The sequence below is a fragment of the Pantherophis guttatus genome, chromosome 14, assembly GCF_059756535.1.
Source record: "Pantherophis guttatus breed Tessera chromosome 14, ASM5975653v1, whole genome shotgun sequence".
Taxonomy (NCBI): Eukaryota; Metazoa; Chordata; class Lepidosauria; order Squamata; family Colubridae; genus Pantherophis; species Pantherophis guttatus.
In genome coordinates this window covers 10,130,490-10,146,942 of record NC_142076.1, presented here as the reverse complement: position 1 = coordinate 10,146,942, position 16,453 = coordinate 10,130,490, and the positions used below count along the sequence as shown (strand labels likewise).

General features: G+C 45.5%; 1 protein-coding gene across 1 annotated transcript in view; it reads right to left on the bottom strand.

The window, feature by feature from the left end:
• Positions 1–699: 699 nt before the first annotated feature.
• Positions 700–16,453, bottom strand: part of STUB1 (STIP1 homology and U-box containing protein 1) — a 25,216-nt gene continuing 9,462 nt past the window's right edge. The window contains exons 2-7 of the mRNA XM_034420475.3: positions 12,488–12,686; positions 7,480–7,645; positions 5,935–6,025; positions 4,376–4,432; positions 3,062–3,178; positions 700–1,869 (exon numbers count right to left, since the gene is read on the bottom strand). Coding sequence (XP_034276366.2) covers positions 1,744–1,869; positions 3,062–3,178; positions 4,376–4,432; positions 5,935–6,025; positions 7,480–7,645; positions 12,488–12,686 — 756 coding nt within the window. The 3' untranslated portion in view covers positions 700–1,743. The remainder of the gene's footprint in view (positions 1,870–3,061; positions 3,179–4,375; positions 4,433–5,934; positions 6,026–7,479; positions 7,646–12,487; positions 12,687–16,453) is intronic.

Sequence of the window (16,453 nt, the reverse complement as noted above, 5' to 3'; positions counted from 1 at the left end):
ATTCCACTGAATAACCGTGTTACTAACGTGGCAAGGAAAATCGAAAAAGGGGGACAAAACTCACTTAACAGATTCCTCACTTAGCAAGGTAAACTGTGGCCGTAAAGTTGAGGATTACCTGTAGATGGATGTAAAAAAAACAAAACAAAAACAAAACAAAAAAAAACAGCAGGATTTTCTTCAGCTGATCCCTGTATCTTTGCCTGGGTAGGATTCCTGGCCCTTCCCACTCAAAAGTATTTTACTCCTGTTCCAAAGAACTAAAATAAATAAATAAATCCAGAAAGGACATAGGCCCATGTTGGCGAACGTAAGGTATGCGTGCCTGAGGTGGCACTCAGAGTCCTCTCTGTGGGCAAGCGCGCCATTGCCAACTGCTGTTTTGCTTTCCGGCACGCCAGCCAGCTGGTCTCCACGGGCAGAGCGCCAGAAAACACCCTGAAAACAGCCAAAAAACCAGGCCGTTTTCAGGCCATTTTTTGGGCCGTTTTCAGGCCGTTTTTCGGGCCGGAGTGTGTAAACATTCTGGCCAGCTGATCTTCAGGTTTCCGGCATATGTGCATGCACACGCATTCCGGTTTGGGCACTCGGGTGCCGAAAAGATTCGCCATCACTGACATCGGCTGATTTTCCCATTTGTCTTCCCTCAGAGGGAAAACTCTCAATCGATAGGCTCCAATAAAACTGCAAACTATGCTGTGATGATTGAAGTAGGGAAGGGGAGGGGAGAAGTTTAATTCAAAACCAACCCGAAAACATAAAACTTTTTTTTTTTGAGTACTATAATAAATCAAAACAAACTACCCAGAAAGGAACCGCGGGGCTCCAGCTCTCTTCTCCCCCCTTCTTCCCTCAATACAATTTTTCTGCTAGCTGGGCAGACCGTTTCTCCCCGAATTCCAGTCCACTTGGAGAAAAGACGAAATAATGAACCATCTCTCTTCGCCCCCTCCCTGATGCGCCCCCAAATCGGTGGCCGTTTATTTACAGAGAAGCAGATGCGGAACTTCGGGCTCTTCTTGAACAGGCAGGAAAATGGCGGTCGAGAAGGAAAACTTTGTACAGGTAAAGAGGTCAGGAAAAGAAGCAACGGCTGGAGGGGTTTCCTGGAAGGTAAGGTGGGTGAGTGGGGAGGGCGGATCCAGTCTTTACTCCACGGAGAGGCCAGGTCCTTTGCGAGGGCTGGTGGCGTGGGGAGGAAGGCGTGCCGAGCAAGGGAGGAAGAAGGTATCTGGGTGGAAGTGGGAAGGGTGTGCTAACGGTGTGCTACCAAAGTCTGGTGGGCTTGGGATAAAGTGGCCCTTACGAAGCCCGGGAAAAGGTTAACTCGTCGAGCCTTGAGCTTCTGCGATGGGAACATCTTCCATTCCTGTCTGGATCAAAGCTGAGGTCTCCTTGTTGCCCGGAAGGAGATATCCGGCTCAGAAGAAGACCACAGCAACCAAGAAGCTACTCCACCTGTGTCAAGATCAAAGGCCGAGGTCTCCTCGTTGCCCAGAAGGAGATCCGGCTCAGAAGACCACGGAAGCCATGGAGCTACCCCGCCCTCCTGCCTACTGGAGGAGGGAAGGGGAGCCAATCCCCAACTCGGCCGAGCCAGGCAGGTGAAGAAAGAGGAAAGGGGGAAGATGCTAAGGCATGGGAGTGGCCCAGTGGGCAGTCTGGCGCGGTCCAGAGAGGGGGAGGCCTTCTTGGTCGCCGTAGCAGCTGGAGGTGCCCAGGAGCATTCCCCTCCTTCGCAGGTCAGTAATCTTCCACCCAGCCGTTTTCGGATATGAAGGCGTCGATCACCTCTTTCATGGCCAGATTTGGGATCAGCTGGTCCTGGGTCAGCGGACTTCGAGTCACGGGGTCAAAATGGCCGACCCGCTAGGGAGGATACAGAAGAGGAGGTTGTGTGGGGTAGGGGTGGGGTAGAGAAGCCAGAGGAGCGGATTATTTTCAGGCCAGGGATGGCCTCAATAACCACAGCAAGGCCACCCAAACCATATTCCACTGGAACTTTAAAGGCCGTTAAAGACAATATATCATGCTGGCTGGGGAATTCTGGGAGCTGAAGTCCATACATCTTAGAATTGCTGGGGTTGAGAAGCCCTGTTCTAATCCTGGCTGAGACCAATAAACTGCTTAGGAAAACCAGTTTGAAAGGTGGGAAAACCACTCGGGCACAGAAAGCCTCAAATCCTTCATCATTTGCATCACTCAGTCCACACACACACCCACACCCCCTGCAGCCTCCAGCCTCTTCCTCAAAAAAGGCTGCCGATCTTTAAGGACCTACCGGAGGCCAAGGAAAGATCTCTGGCCACAATGTTGTGGCCAGCAGAGCTGGCAGCCGATTCGGACAGTGAGGAGGTTGGGGAGGAAAATGGGCCAGTCCTGGAGTCTGGGGAAGGCTCTGATGAGGGCTCTGCATCGGAGGCAGAGAGGGAGCCAGGGCCGTCTGACAGTTGTCAGCTGCCTTCGGAGTCAGACATCAGTGAGGCAGACAAACAGCTGGAGCCTGTTCCCAGTGTGCGCATGCACAGAGTTGCCAGATGAAGGGAACAGCTAAAGAACAAGGGTCGACTTGGGAGTAAGGCCACAGGTGGAAGATGAATGGCCCCTCCCAGAGGGAATAAAAGAGGAGAGAAAAAGGAGGGTAGTTTGCAGGAGACAATTAGTTCGCTTAATTGGTTCGTGACTCTCCGAGACTCCTGGCCAAGTTTTGAAGATATCGGCCTGGCAGCTCTCCAAGCCAGATAAGGTCTGTGACTGTAAAGTCTCCCTTGAAAGACTTTGCTGGATGTGAATGAGAGGAATTCACAGTAACTTAATAAAAAGGGGTTTTTTGCTGGGACAAGGAGTCTGCTTCCTGCTCTTGGGAAGCCTAGGTCAGAACACACAAGATCTTGTGGGCCAGAGATCCATATGTATTCTGAACCAGGCTTCGGCCCTATGAACCAGCTCCAGATTTGGGATTCTCAGCTCTAGATTTGGAATTTGTAGCTCATCCTGACATTTATTCCATGACTTGGGATTCCTGTTCCTCCTCCTAGGGCAGCCAGCCTGCCTCAATTACCTGCAGGTGCTCTTCGATGTCCTTCCGGTCATAGGTGATCCCACTCGGCGTAATGCAAGGCTCCCGCATCAGTTCGAAGCTGATCTTCCCGCACAGATAATCAGGGATGTCCCGTTTCTGGCCCCCCAAAGGAGAGAATATTACTCAGTATTTCTAACTCGGCATCGAACTTCTAAATTGCAGGTTCTTCATCATTTTCCTATTCTTTTTTTAAATTTTTTTAAATTTTTTATTATTATAACATAAAATGACATTACAAGACATACGACGTTTATATATATACTCTCTTAACAGCTATTTTGTGATGATTTATTCTAATATTTACATTTTCCCCCTTATCCCTTTATATTATTCCAGTTTCTTCTTCTCCCCTTCTCTTTTAATTACAGTGTATTTATTAAGACTCATATTAACTTTAAATTTTCTATACATTAATATATTCATTCTTTCCTTTTTTTACATTTCACCCCTATTTTTCTTCTCCGTTATTCCTATTCTCCAGCCACTTATACCATTTGTGCCAGATGATATAATATTCCGAATCCTCTTTTTCTTTAAGCTCTTTTGTTAATTTATCCATCTTGGCATACTCTAAAGTTTAAGATTAAAGAATGGCTAGAGAAAATAATAGAAACAACTATGAGAGGAAAACCAGAGACATTCTTATTAGGGATATTTACTGAAAAATACATCAAGGAAATAAAATATTTGATCTTACGTATTATAACAGCTGCCTGTATAGTATACGCACAAAATTGGAAAAAAGAAAATGTACCAACAGAAGAAGAGTTGATTAAAAAAAAAAAAAACCATCGTTTTTCTTTTCTAAGGATGGCTCAAGAGTATATTATTAGATTTCCATCCATCCAGGGGTAGAATTGAAAAATTTTAGCAACCGGTTCTTTGCCCAATTGCTGGGTGGGCGTGGCCATGGGGGTACTCTGCCTCCTGCACCACGGGGTGGGGGGGGTTTTTGTTCTCCCCAGGCTCTGGAGGCTTTCCTCAAGTCTCTGGGAGGGCAAACACAGGCCTGTTTCCAGACTTCCAGGAGGCCCATTTTTCACCCTCCCAGAGCCTCTGCGTGGGCCCTGCACTTACCTCGCATCCAAAACGGGCCGTGTGGAGACTCCTGGGAGGGGTGAGGCAGGGTGGGTGGGGCCAGCCAGTCCTTCCAACTACCAGTTCGGCGAACCGGATGTAAAATTAGTTTCTGGCTTGCCCGAACCGGCTGAATCCCACCCCTGCATCCATCCATCCATCCAAGATGGGTGGCAAAACAAATCCAAATAAATTCAATACATAAACAAAACTGACCTTCCTCTTCTCGTCCACCTGAGAGAAGAGTTCGTCCATGTCTGCTAGATATTTTTCCTGAAAGAGAAATTGGATCCTTTCGTTACCATGGCCACCAAAAAAACACAGAAGTCGTCTTGGATGGCTTTCAAAGAGGAGTGAACAGATTCCTGGAGGTCTATCTGCCTAGAAGAAGCCATGTTACCTCTGGGCTGAGGGCCAAATATCCATTGTAGGGAAAGAACCTCTGTAGAGATTCTCAGTCATCCAGGTCATGCTTGTCCCAAAGATGCTTTTTCACGAGGCAACTGGACTTTCTGGGTTTTTTTTCCTTTGAAGATGTTTCGCTTCTCATCCAAGAAGCTTCTTCAGCTCTGACTGGATACTGGGGGATGGAAGGATTTATATTCCTTGCAGACAGCTGGTCATTTGCATCCTTTTAGAGGGTCATTGAAGCACTTGGAGGTTTCTCTGTGTCCTCAGGGTCACCTGAGTGGTGCAAATGGTTCCTGCAGTCTGCAGTTTTTCCCTCTGGAAATCTGTTCCTACTCCCACGCCATTCCAAGGGGGTTCATCCTAAATTGCATAGCTCAAAGTCTGAGGAGATTTTCAGTCATCCAGGTCATGGTTATCCCAAAGATGCTTTTTTCAGGAGGTGACTGGACTCTCTTTTTTCTTTTGAAGATGTTTCGCTTCTCATCCAAGAAGCTTTTTCAGCTCTGATATCCTGTCAGAGCTGAAGAAGTTTCTTGGATGAGAAGCGAAACGTCTTTGAAAGAGAAAAAAAAACAAGGAAGTCCAGTTGCCTCCTGAAAAAAGCACCTTTGGGAGCCAAATGGAGGGCTACCTTGAGAAGCAGCAGAGTCCTCTGGCTACATAACAAGTGTGGTTGAATGGGTTTCTAAAAGATCAGATATCTTTGGAGATCGAGGGCAGGAAGAATGTGCATGGCTTTGGAACGATCAACCCAGATTAGAAAAAAACAACAACACCTCAAGAAGACTAGATCTTGACTCTGTTGAGATAAGCCAGGGGTCTGCAACCTTAAACACTCAAAGAGCCATTTGGACCCATTTTCCACAGAAAAGAAAACACTGTACTGTAACTTTGTTGCTTGTATCCTTACGATTTATACTGATTGTTTCCTAGTATGATTTGATTGCTTATTTGTACCCTATGACTATCATTAAGTGTTGGACCTTATGATTCTTGACTAATATATCTTTTCTTTTATGTACACTGAGAGCATCTCCACCAAAGACTAATTCCTTGTGTGTTGTCCAATCACACTTGGCCAATAAAGAATTCAATTCTATTCTATTTTTTTTGAAAAGGCATCAGCTTTTGCGACTTGCTTCTAGCTTTGTTGGAAGAAGAGACAGCCAACTTACTAACGTTGACGCCTTCTCATAAGGTCCACCTTTGGCCAACACAACACAAATGGTGCCCAGTCAAGGACAGGGAACATGGTCTGTGCATCCCACCAGGGGACCAGAGAAGATGCCCCACAGCTTGGCTTGCTTCTGACCCTCATTCAATGCCGTGGAGGGGCAGGACAAAGGCCAACAAGGGGTCCTTACGTGTTTGGCTTTGATGTTGGCCAACTGTGTCCGGCTCCGGTTTTCATCCATGTTCTCCTGCTCCTGGGCCCGTTGGCATTCGTCGAGTTCCCTGAAAGAGAAGCAAAGTGTGGAGAGGGTGTGAGGGGAGGAGAGGACATCTGGCTCACTCAGAAGAGAGCTGTCATGGTGCCTTCTGCCCTTTGGAACATCACTTCCTCTGGAGATCAGATTTGTTCCAACCTTATGTTGTGGCCCATACGCGGCCTGTGCAGCTAGTAGCTGATTCCGACAGCGAGGAGGCTGGTGTGGTGCTGCTCTAGCAGCCTGTGCAGCTGGCACTCGAGTCAGACAATGAGGAGGCTGGAGAAGATGTGGTGCCAGAGGCGGGGATTCAGCCAGGGCCTTCAGAACCTCCAGAAGCTCCCATAAGTGAAGAGGATGAAGAGGAGGAGCCTCTTCTCGATGCACGGGTGCGCAGAGCTGCCAAAAGGCAGGAGGAGGTCTCCTTGAGAGTAAGGCTTGGGGCTAATTGGCCACTCCCTTAGCCTATTTAAGGAGGAATGCCGACTGAAGCAATTTGCAGGGAACAACTTCATTCACTCTTTGTGCCTTGATCTTAGTTCTCTGCAAATTGCTTCTCAGCTTTCTGCCAGTGATAGTAAGATAGTGATAGCAAGATTAAGATTATTTATTCTTTGGATTCTTGTAGGCTGTTAAGAAAGTTAATTAACAGCCTTTCTTTGGAAAAAAAAATTATTTAATTTAGTAAAACTAAGGTTTGTACAGACTTTGTGTGTGCTGCATTCTTTGGGGTCCATAGCTGGGGCAGAACACATGGTTGTTTTTCACACTTATGACCATCTTAAGGGCCAGGAGGTAAGGGTCAGTGGAATTCAAAAGCAGTTGGACTTGGATCGTTTGTGGCAACTTAAGGATTCCAGGCTGATGACTCGCTTAACTCCGCCTCCCAATTCTGCTTGCTCTTCTACAAAGCTTGCGAGATGAGCGGGCTTAAGGAAAGGATGGGCGCAAGTCTCCTTTAAGAATCACTGGTCATCAGGTCTTCTCCAGGGGTGGGCTGCTGGGGGTTTGCAGGGGTTCGGGAGAACCTCTGGCTAAGATTCTGTGCAGTTCGGAGAACCCCCAAATCCCACTCCTGGCTGGCCCCGCCCACCCCTCCCCTCCCAGGAGTCCCCACATGGCTCGTTTTGGATGCAGGTAAGTGCAGGGCGCTCCCGGAGGCTTGGGGAGGATGAAAAATGGGCCTATCGGAAGTTCGGGAAGGCCTGAAACGGGCCCGTTTCTGGCCTCCAGAGGGCTCGAGGAAAGCCTCCGGAGTCTGGGGAGGGCAAAACCGCCCCCCGTCCACTGTGGTGCAGGAGGCCAACTAGGCCACGCCCACCATGGCCATGCCCACCCAGCAGAGAACCCCTTGCTAAAATTTTTGAAGCCCCCCCCCCTCTGGTCTTCTCCCACTTAGAACTAGATCCACGCCTTCTCCCAGAGTCTTTCCATCCACGCCCCCCCACACCGATCCTCTTCCCCCCCCCATCTCCCGCCTACCTCTCCTTCTCCGCCATGATGAGCTTGGTGAGATAAGCGTGCAACTCGTTCTCCTGGTTGATCCGCTTCTCCTCAATGTTATTCCAACGTTTCTTCTTGGCGATGCGCAGGGCGCTCGGAATGTCGTCCCCAAAGTTCAGCCGCTGCTCTTTGGCTAAGTTGTGGGCTGAAAATGCAAAAAAAAAAAAAAAAAGCATGGATTGAATTGCAACGTCAAGAACAGGAGCGGTAAAACAAGTTCTCTGAAATCTAAATCTTATGGCATCTCACCGCCCACTCTGCCTCGCCGTCTCATGTTCAGCTCAAGTTTCCAATCCCCGCTCGACAGATGCAGCTCCTTTTCAGTTTTTTAGTTAGTTAGTTTAGTTAGACGGTCTTGTAAGTACCCGGGTCCTAAGCCATGGAGCGCTCTAAAGGTGGTAACCAATACATTGAAGCGCACCCGGAAGACCACCGGGAGCCAGTGCAGCTCGCGCAGGAGAGGTGTTACATGGCAGTGCCGAGTCGCCCCCATAACCACCCGCGCGGCCGCATTATGGACCAGTTGGAGCCTCCGGGTGCTCCTCAAGGGGAGCCCCATGTAGAGAGCATTACAGTAATTTAGGCTGCTCTCCCCGGTCTGACATGTCCCAGAGGGGAACTACGGCTGCCATGTGCCCCAACCAGCTTATGACTACCCAACCCATCTTGGGGCAGCAGGGTCAGGAAGAAGGAAACCCATAAGTAGCAGCTATGTGAGTCAGACACGTGTACAAAATCCACAAAGTTCCGAATTTCACCCTTCAAGGGCCTGCCTTCTCTTCTCCGGGGTCTTCTGAACAGTTTCAGAAAAGAGTTTTCAGCAACCAAGAATCAGGGTTTGAGAGAGGGGTTTTGTTTTGTTTTTTTGAACGAAAAGCAGAGTTGAGAATTTAGAGTCCATGAAACGTTATTGAATTTGAATTTGGAAAGTCAATATGTAACGCATTGTATGATTCGGTGGGCAAAGAACTTTGCCTATAATGGAAGAACATGTGGATGAAAGGTTTAAAATTTACCCTAAATTACAATTTAAAAGAAAATGTTTATAAGTATTGTCCAAAGGTCTCTCTCTCTCTCTCAGTATCTCTCTCTGTCTGTCTCTGTCTGACTCTCCCTGTATGTGTCTGTCTCTCTATCTCTCTCTCTCGGCCTCTCTGTCTCTGTCTCTGTGTCTCAGTCTCTCTCTCTCGGTCTCTCTGTCTCTGTCTCTGTCTCTCTCTCGGTCTCTCTCTCTCTCCTTCTCGGCCTCTCTCTCTCTCCCCCACCCCACTTCTGGGAGGAGGTTTCGAAGTATTTCCAGCAGGACTACCAGATTCTGTAACACCTTTGTTCCCTATATGCCCTCCGTCTGATAAACTCGCAAGATTCGTTTTTCTACGCCATGTACATGTATATATCCGAACTAGACTGTGTTGTTCCTCCGTGTCAAATAATATATGTGGGTACACGCAGATTTATTTATTTTGTCTTGTTTATGTGGTGTATATTGGAGGTGGTGAGTGACCCTTTGACAGTTGTGTGCAACGAAATTTCATTTTAACGTATGTCGATTATACTTTCAAAGTGACAATCAAGTTATTGTATTTTGCACCTCAACAATTTTCCACTTAATGTTTTTAATGAGAATGGTAACTTTTGAGCAGCTGTACAAAACAGAGAAAGGCGGACTGTCCCCGAGGGTCCAGGGGTGTTACGAACAATGCAAGCTAATCCCTCGCCCATTCTTCTCGGCTGTGGGTTGCTGACTCGTTTTTAAAGCGTATTTCCAAATCAGCTGGAATCTGTAACCGTGCTTGGCTCTAACACACCTCTCTAATCAAAGCAAGTCCCCAGAACACATTTTCCAATTAACATGTTTTTTTTTTTTTTAAAAAAAGGCAGCTGCTTTTGCGACTTGCTTCTAGCTTTGTTGGAAGAAGACACAGCCATCTTGCTAACGTTGACGCCATCTCTTAAGGCCCACCTTTGGCCAACACAACACAAATGATGCCCATTCAAGGAGAGGGAACATGGTCAGTGCATCCCACCAGGGGACCAGAGAAGATGCTCCACAGCTTGGCTTGTTTCTGACCCTCATGCAATGCCATGGAGGGGCAGGACAAAGGCCAACAAGGGCTTTGATGTTGGCCAACTGTGCCCGGCTTCGATCCAGAACTTGGCTCCTGCAGGAGTAATTGGCGTAACCCAAATAAGCCTTTTTTTTTCTGAACCCAAAACTAGACTAAGGAGACCGACCCTAAGGCAGTGGTGAAATCCAAATTTTTTTTACTACCAGTTCTGTGGGCATGGTGTAGATTGGTGGGCGTGGCAGGGGAAGGATACTGCAAAATCTCCATTCCCTCCCCACTCCAGGGGAAGGATATTGCAAAATCCCCATTCCCTCCCCACTCCTGGGGGAAGGATACTGCAAAATCTCCATTTCCCCCCCCTCCTGGGGGTAAGATACTGCAAAATCTCCATTCCCAACCCACTCCAGGGGAAAGATACTACAAAATCTCCATTCCCACCCCACTCCTGGGGGAAGGATATTGCAAAATGCCCATTCTGCAATATCCTGAGTAGGAGCCTGAGTGGCGTAGGAGGCTAATGCCTCCTACTAAGGCAGCATTTAACATCCAGCTGCCTGCAATTACTGCGAGTTCAATTCTCACCAGGCTCAAGGTCGACTCAGCCTTCCATCCTTTCTAAGGTGGGTAAAATGAGGACCCGGTTTGTGGGGGCAATAAGCTGACTTTGTATAAAATATACAAAAGTATGAAGGCTATTGCTTAATGCATTGTAAGCCGCCCTGAGTCTCCGGAGAAGGGCGGCATATAAAAATAAATAAAATAAAAATAAATTCCCTCCCCACTCCTGGGGGAAGGATACTGCAAAATTCCCATTCCCACCCCACTCTGGGGCCAGCCAGAGGTGGTATTTGCCGGTTCACCGAACTGCTCAAAATTTTTGCTACCGGTTCTCCAGAACCTGTCAGAACCTGCTGGATTTCACCCCTGCCCCTAGGACAGTGTTCCCCAACCTTAACCATTTTAAGATGGGGGGAGGACTTCAAAACCCAGAATACCCCAGGCAGCCTTCTCTAATTTCAATTTCAACTTACTTTTTCTGATTTTTCTCAACCTCCCCCCCCCCCCCCCAAGACGCTTTCTCGTCATTATTTAGGAAAGCGGTTTCCAATCTTAATTTTGATCGACTGGCCTCTCTTGATTTTACTGTACATAATTAAAGGGCGAAAGAATATGAAACATAAATATAAAATATACTTGTAATTAGAGGGGACGGGGCTCCCTTTAATTGACTGAAATATTTTCATATATCCCATCATCGGCACTATCATGGGATATAAGGGATTCTATTCTCATAATTTCATATTATATGCTATCTCCGGCTACATCAGCTTGAATGTTTCTTTCATTTTTATGTTACTTTCGGAGGGAAAATCAGCTTGCAAATGAATGGGACTGTTTCACAAACGGAGACATAAGGAATGTGACCTTGGAGCTCACAGCAGCCTGTGGTAAGTTTTATCGGAACGTTCTCATGCCAACCTCTGAATCTCGAGATGTCAATATTTCTTTTAGCTAAGGCCATTGTTCTCTGTGGATCATAGAAGGCCAGGAAGTGAGGTCTATTACGACTGATAAATATGTATGCAGGCACCACTTTTTTGTCCTTTCTGAAATGTATAAAGATGAGGGCATCTTTTTGTCTTGGGGGGGGGTGTCTCCCATTAATTAGGGGGGGTGGGGGTGGCACCCCCTCCAGTGCACACTGTTAAATGATAAAATACTGCAGTGAGCCTTGATTACTTGTTTTGGGTCTGGCGTTTTGATGCCGCTCTTTTTCAATTCCTTTAACCTTTTAATAGTAAGAGATAATAAACGAATACACTTCCCCCCCCCCCCCAGTACGAAATTGTCTTTTGTATTCATTATTTTTTCTTTCCTATCACTTCAAGAAAGCCATAAAATGTATAAAATGAAAGCAAACGCCACTCACTGATAGCGCCGATGATGAATTGTCTCTGGACAAGATGTACAAATCAATCAATTAAAAAGTTATCTATGAAACATTGGAAAGAAAAACAGTGTATGTATGTATGTATGTATGTATGCAAAAAATTAAAATCTCGGGTGTTTTGCCACGTCATGTTAAATAAATTAGTTAAAATGTTTAAAATTCTGGTTAAAATCCTAGCTTAAAATCTTCCAAAAATCCTTACAGAGCACTCCCCAAGGTCCTTAAAAACTTAGCTAAAATCCTACCAGTACCTTAAAAGTTTTTTTTTCTAGCAACGTTGGGTTGCTAGCAGGTTGTGAGCCTGTCGAAACGTTGCTATAAGAAAAACTTTTAAAGTTACTGGTAGGATTTTAGCTAAGGTTTTAAAGGACCTTGCAGAGTGCTCTGTAAGGATTTTTGGAAGATTTTAAGCTAGGATTTTTACCAGAATTTTAAACATTTTAACTAATTTATTTAACATGACGTGGGAAAACACCCGAGATTTTAATTTTTTGCATATACATACCCGCGAAAATTTAAGTAACCAAGAATCACATCTACTCGGTTCTGGCCTTTTTTCTTTTCTAACAGCTAGCAAGCTCTAACTGCTAGGTGGGAGACCTAAATAGATCCATTTCTAGCTCGTTTGCTTTCATCAGTAGGCCACACCCATATCTTATGTATCCTCCCTGTAAAGGTACAGTATCAATTTTCTTACTTCTTCGTACGGTTTATGTGTTTTTTTCTTCTAGCCAGGTTTTCCCTACGTAGCCAAGGTTTTTTGTAGCTCCAGCTCAGTAGAATCACATCTACTCGGTTCTGGCCTTTTTTCTTTTCTAAGAAAATTCTTTTAATATATATATATATATATATATATATATATATATATTATATATATATATATATTGAAGTCCACACCTCTTAAAAGTTGCCAGAGTTGAGACACAGGATACCCAGAGATCTCCCCCACCCACCCACCCCCGCTCACCTCTTTGAAGGTTAGCAATGGCCTCGTCGTAATTCTCCATCTCCAGCTGACACTGTCCCAGGAAGAAATGGGCCTTCACTGACTGCCCGTCCAACTCCAGGGCGTGCTTGCAGTCGGCCAGGGCCTTGTCGTGCTGTTGCATTTTTAGGTAACATAAGGCGCGGTTGGTGTAGTAGACGGCGACCAAGGGATTGCGGTTCTGCAGAGGGGGTGGGAGAAAGCGGTAGCAGGAGGTTCAGGATACCGATCGAAGGAGAACCTGGACCAGGCAGGGTTGAACGGTGGAGTCCTCGGGGGGCTCTGCTGAGCTCGGTGGTTTTCTTGCAAGACGCTTGCATACAAAATGAGAGTAAGCCCCCCACTCCTTTCTAGCAATGATGCCGTTACCTAGTTGGGTAATGAAATGTCTGCGAGAAAACAACCAAGCTCAGAGAGCAACAAGGACCCCACAGTCCTCCTCTTTCTCTTCCTCTCCTTACCCTTCTCTCCTCCATTCCACAAACCTCACTCCCTTCTAACACTGATGTTGTTACCTAGTTGGGTAATGAAATGTCTGCGAGAAAACAACCAAGCTCAGAGAGTACCAAAGACCCCACAATCCTCCTCTTCCTCCTCTTCCTCTTCTCTCCTTACTCCTCCATTCCACAAACCCCACTCCCTTCTAACACTGATGTTGTTACCTAGTTGGGTAATGAAATGTCTGAGAGAAAACAACCGAGTTCAGAGAGCATCAAGGTCCTCCCCTTCTCTTCTTCCTCCTCCTCCTCCCCTTCTCTTCCTCCTCCTCCACTCCACAAACCCCACTCCCTTCTGGCACTGATCTTAGTGCCTAGTTGGGTAATTAAATGTCTGCAGCAAAACAACCAAGTTCAGAGAGCACCAAGGACCTCACAGTTCACCTCTTCCTCTCCTCCTCCCTCTTTTCCTCTTCCTCCTCTACTCTGCAAACTACACTCCCTCCTAGCACTGAAGTCATCATGTAGTTGGGTAATGAAACAACCAAGAAAACAACCAAGCTCAGAGGCCACCAAGGACCCTACAGATTCAAGATAGCTGTCTGAAAACGCTATGCTTAGTTTACAAAAATCCTCCCAGTCCCAACGATCTGCACTGGGGGTCAGTAGGATGACAGAGGATGATTTTGATTTAACCTGTTAGGGGTCTGGGGGGGCATGTAAAGCCCCGGGACCCCAAAAACCTTGATGCCTCCCCCAAAATGTCAACGCTGGAATTGATCTGCCCTAGAACCGTAATAGGAGAAATCCTGAATACATTGAGGGGTGTATTAATTGCCACCAAGGTGGATAAAAATCAATGATTTTTTTAAAAAAATCAAAAAAATCAGATTTTTTTGATTTAAATCGGATTTTTTTGATTTTTATCGAATTTATTTTAATAAAAAACTTTGGGGGTAAAAATCTATCGTAAGATAGTTTTCTACTTAAGATACATAAATAATTTAGTTTATTCAGCATGGAATGGAGCTTAGTTATGTAGCATGAGGCTGTATATTATATTAACTTGTATATTAATTGTATATTAATGTATATTAACTTGTGTTCACTGCCCTGAGTCCTTCGGGAGAATGGCGGCATATAAATACATGTAATAAATAAATAAATAAATAAATAATATATTCTGCAACACTGGGACTATCGGTGAGTCAACAGTGGGTCAAAGGAGTAGCAGAGATGACAGTTGCTCTTTAAAAATTATGATTTAAATCGAGTTGATTTAAATCAAGTGTTTTTACTAGTGATTTAAATCATGATTTAAATCGTGATTTAAATCAACTCGATTTAAATCAAATCCACTTTGATTGCCACATCATTTCGCAAAATAAATCAAACTATCCACATTTTGATGTCAAGAGCCTTGGTGGCGCAGTGGACTAAACTGCTGCTGTTAAAGTAGTACTTAGCTGCCAACTGCCTGCAATTACTGCGAGTTCAAATCTCACCAGGCTGAAGGTTGACTCAGCCTTCCATCCTTTCGAGGTAGGTAAAATGAGGAGCCGGTTTGTGGGGGCAATAAGCTGACTTTGTATAAAATAGAACACCGCTCAGGGGGCCCCAAAAAGCCCTACTAAGCAGGTATATACAAAAGTATGAAGGTTATTGCTTAATGCATTGTAAGCCGCCCTGAGTCTCCGGAGAAGGGCGGCATATATAAATCGAACTAATAAATAAATAAATAAATAAATAAATAGTCTCTTCATTTCCATTTGCATTCTGCAGCATCCTTCCCAGGTATTCCAAATTCAAGCCCCCCTACCCCCCGTTTTAAAAAGGGCCCCATCATAAAATGGTCACGAATTCATCCAAAAACAGGTAGTTTTTGGATGAAAAAAAAACTACCTGTTTTTGGATGTTTTTGAACCCCCCTCAACATATCTGAGCCAGGCATGATCCCAGTTCTTTAGCCGAAGGAATTTTTTTTTTTAAAAATTGCAAAATAAAAGCAGCAAAAATATTCTTAAACCGCAGGCACAATTATTTTCCAAGTGTTCCCAAAAGTTTATCATACACACACACAGAGAGACACAAATATATTATATTTCACAATTAACCCTTGCAAAAAGGCCAGCTTTTTCCACGCTGTTGCTAAAGTCTGAACTTCCGAGCCCGCCTCTCCAGCTGCAAAAGGAGATCTGGGCAGCCCTCCAGAGTTTAAAAGCAAGACGTTAACCCAACATTAGGCAAGTTGTGGAATACAGTCGCCCATGGGAAAACAGTTTAAATAAAAGGCACAAATCCCCATTACACTTTTTACAACCCCTGAAGGGGATGTGATGTGGGGTGGGATATTATCTCGTTTCTTTTTTAATGTTCAGGTGATCCTCGACTTTACCAACCCCACAACGGAGGCCAAAATTTCTGCTTCGTTTTGCAAGCGAAACCTGTGTTTAAGTGAGTTTTGCCTCACCTTACCACAGGGAGGAATGCTCCCGGTTCGGACCAGATCGCCCGATCCAGTAGCAATGGCGGCGGGCGGTTCGGAGAACCGGTAGCAAAAATCCCTGCGCCTCCCCACCCCCCACCATGCCCAGTTGAGCCGCACAATCATCAGAGGCTTTTTTTTTTTTACTTTTAAAAGCATTTTTTCTACAACCTCTTCCGACGAAAAAAAGTAAAAAAGAAAAGAAAAGCCTCTGATGATCGCGCGACTCACCTGGGATGGTCAGAGGCTTTTCAAAGCATTTTTTTCTGCAACCTCTTGGCCGAAGAGGTGGTAAAAAAAATGCTTTGAAAAGTCTCTGATGATTCCAGCTGAGTTGCCTGATCGGCAGAGAGGCATTTTTTAAAAAGCCTCTCTGACGATCCCAGTTGAGTTGCCTGATCGGCAGAGAGGCTTTTCAAAGCATTAGAAAAAATGCTTTGAAAAGTTAAAAAAAATAAAAAAGTTGGCCACACCCACCCAGTCACATTACCCCCCCCCCCCAAGCCATGCCCACAGAACTGGTGGTAACAAATTTTACATTTCACCCCTGTCTTACCACCTTTCTTGCCCCAGGGTTGAGTGAAATCACTGCATTAGTTAAGGAAGTCACCCAATTGTTAAGTGAATCGGGCTTCCCCATCGACTTGGCTGGTGAGGAGGTCGCAAGAGGGGATCGCGTGACACACACAGACACACCCCACCGGGACTCTGCAAGTTGTCATAAATACGAGTCGGTGGCCAAGCGTCTGAATTTTTGACCGTGAGGGATGCTGCAACGTTCGTTAAGTGGGAAGAACGGTAGTAAGTCACTTTTTTCAGTGCTGTTGCAACTTTATTATTTTTATTATTTTTATTTTTTTTCTTTCAAAACAAAAACAAATGAAAAGTTTCATTTTGCAAGTTCCGTATCTGTATATATCCACATTTTGTGTTCCCCCCACCCCTCCCAACTACCTATTCACATATTTATTTTTGTGGTTCCCTTATTTCTTATATATTTATAAATACTATTCCTTACTTATTATA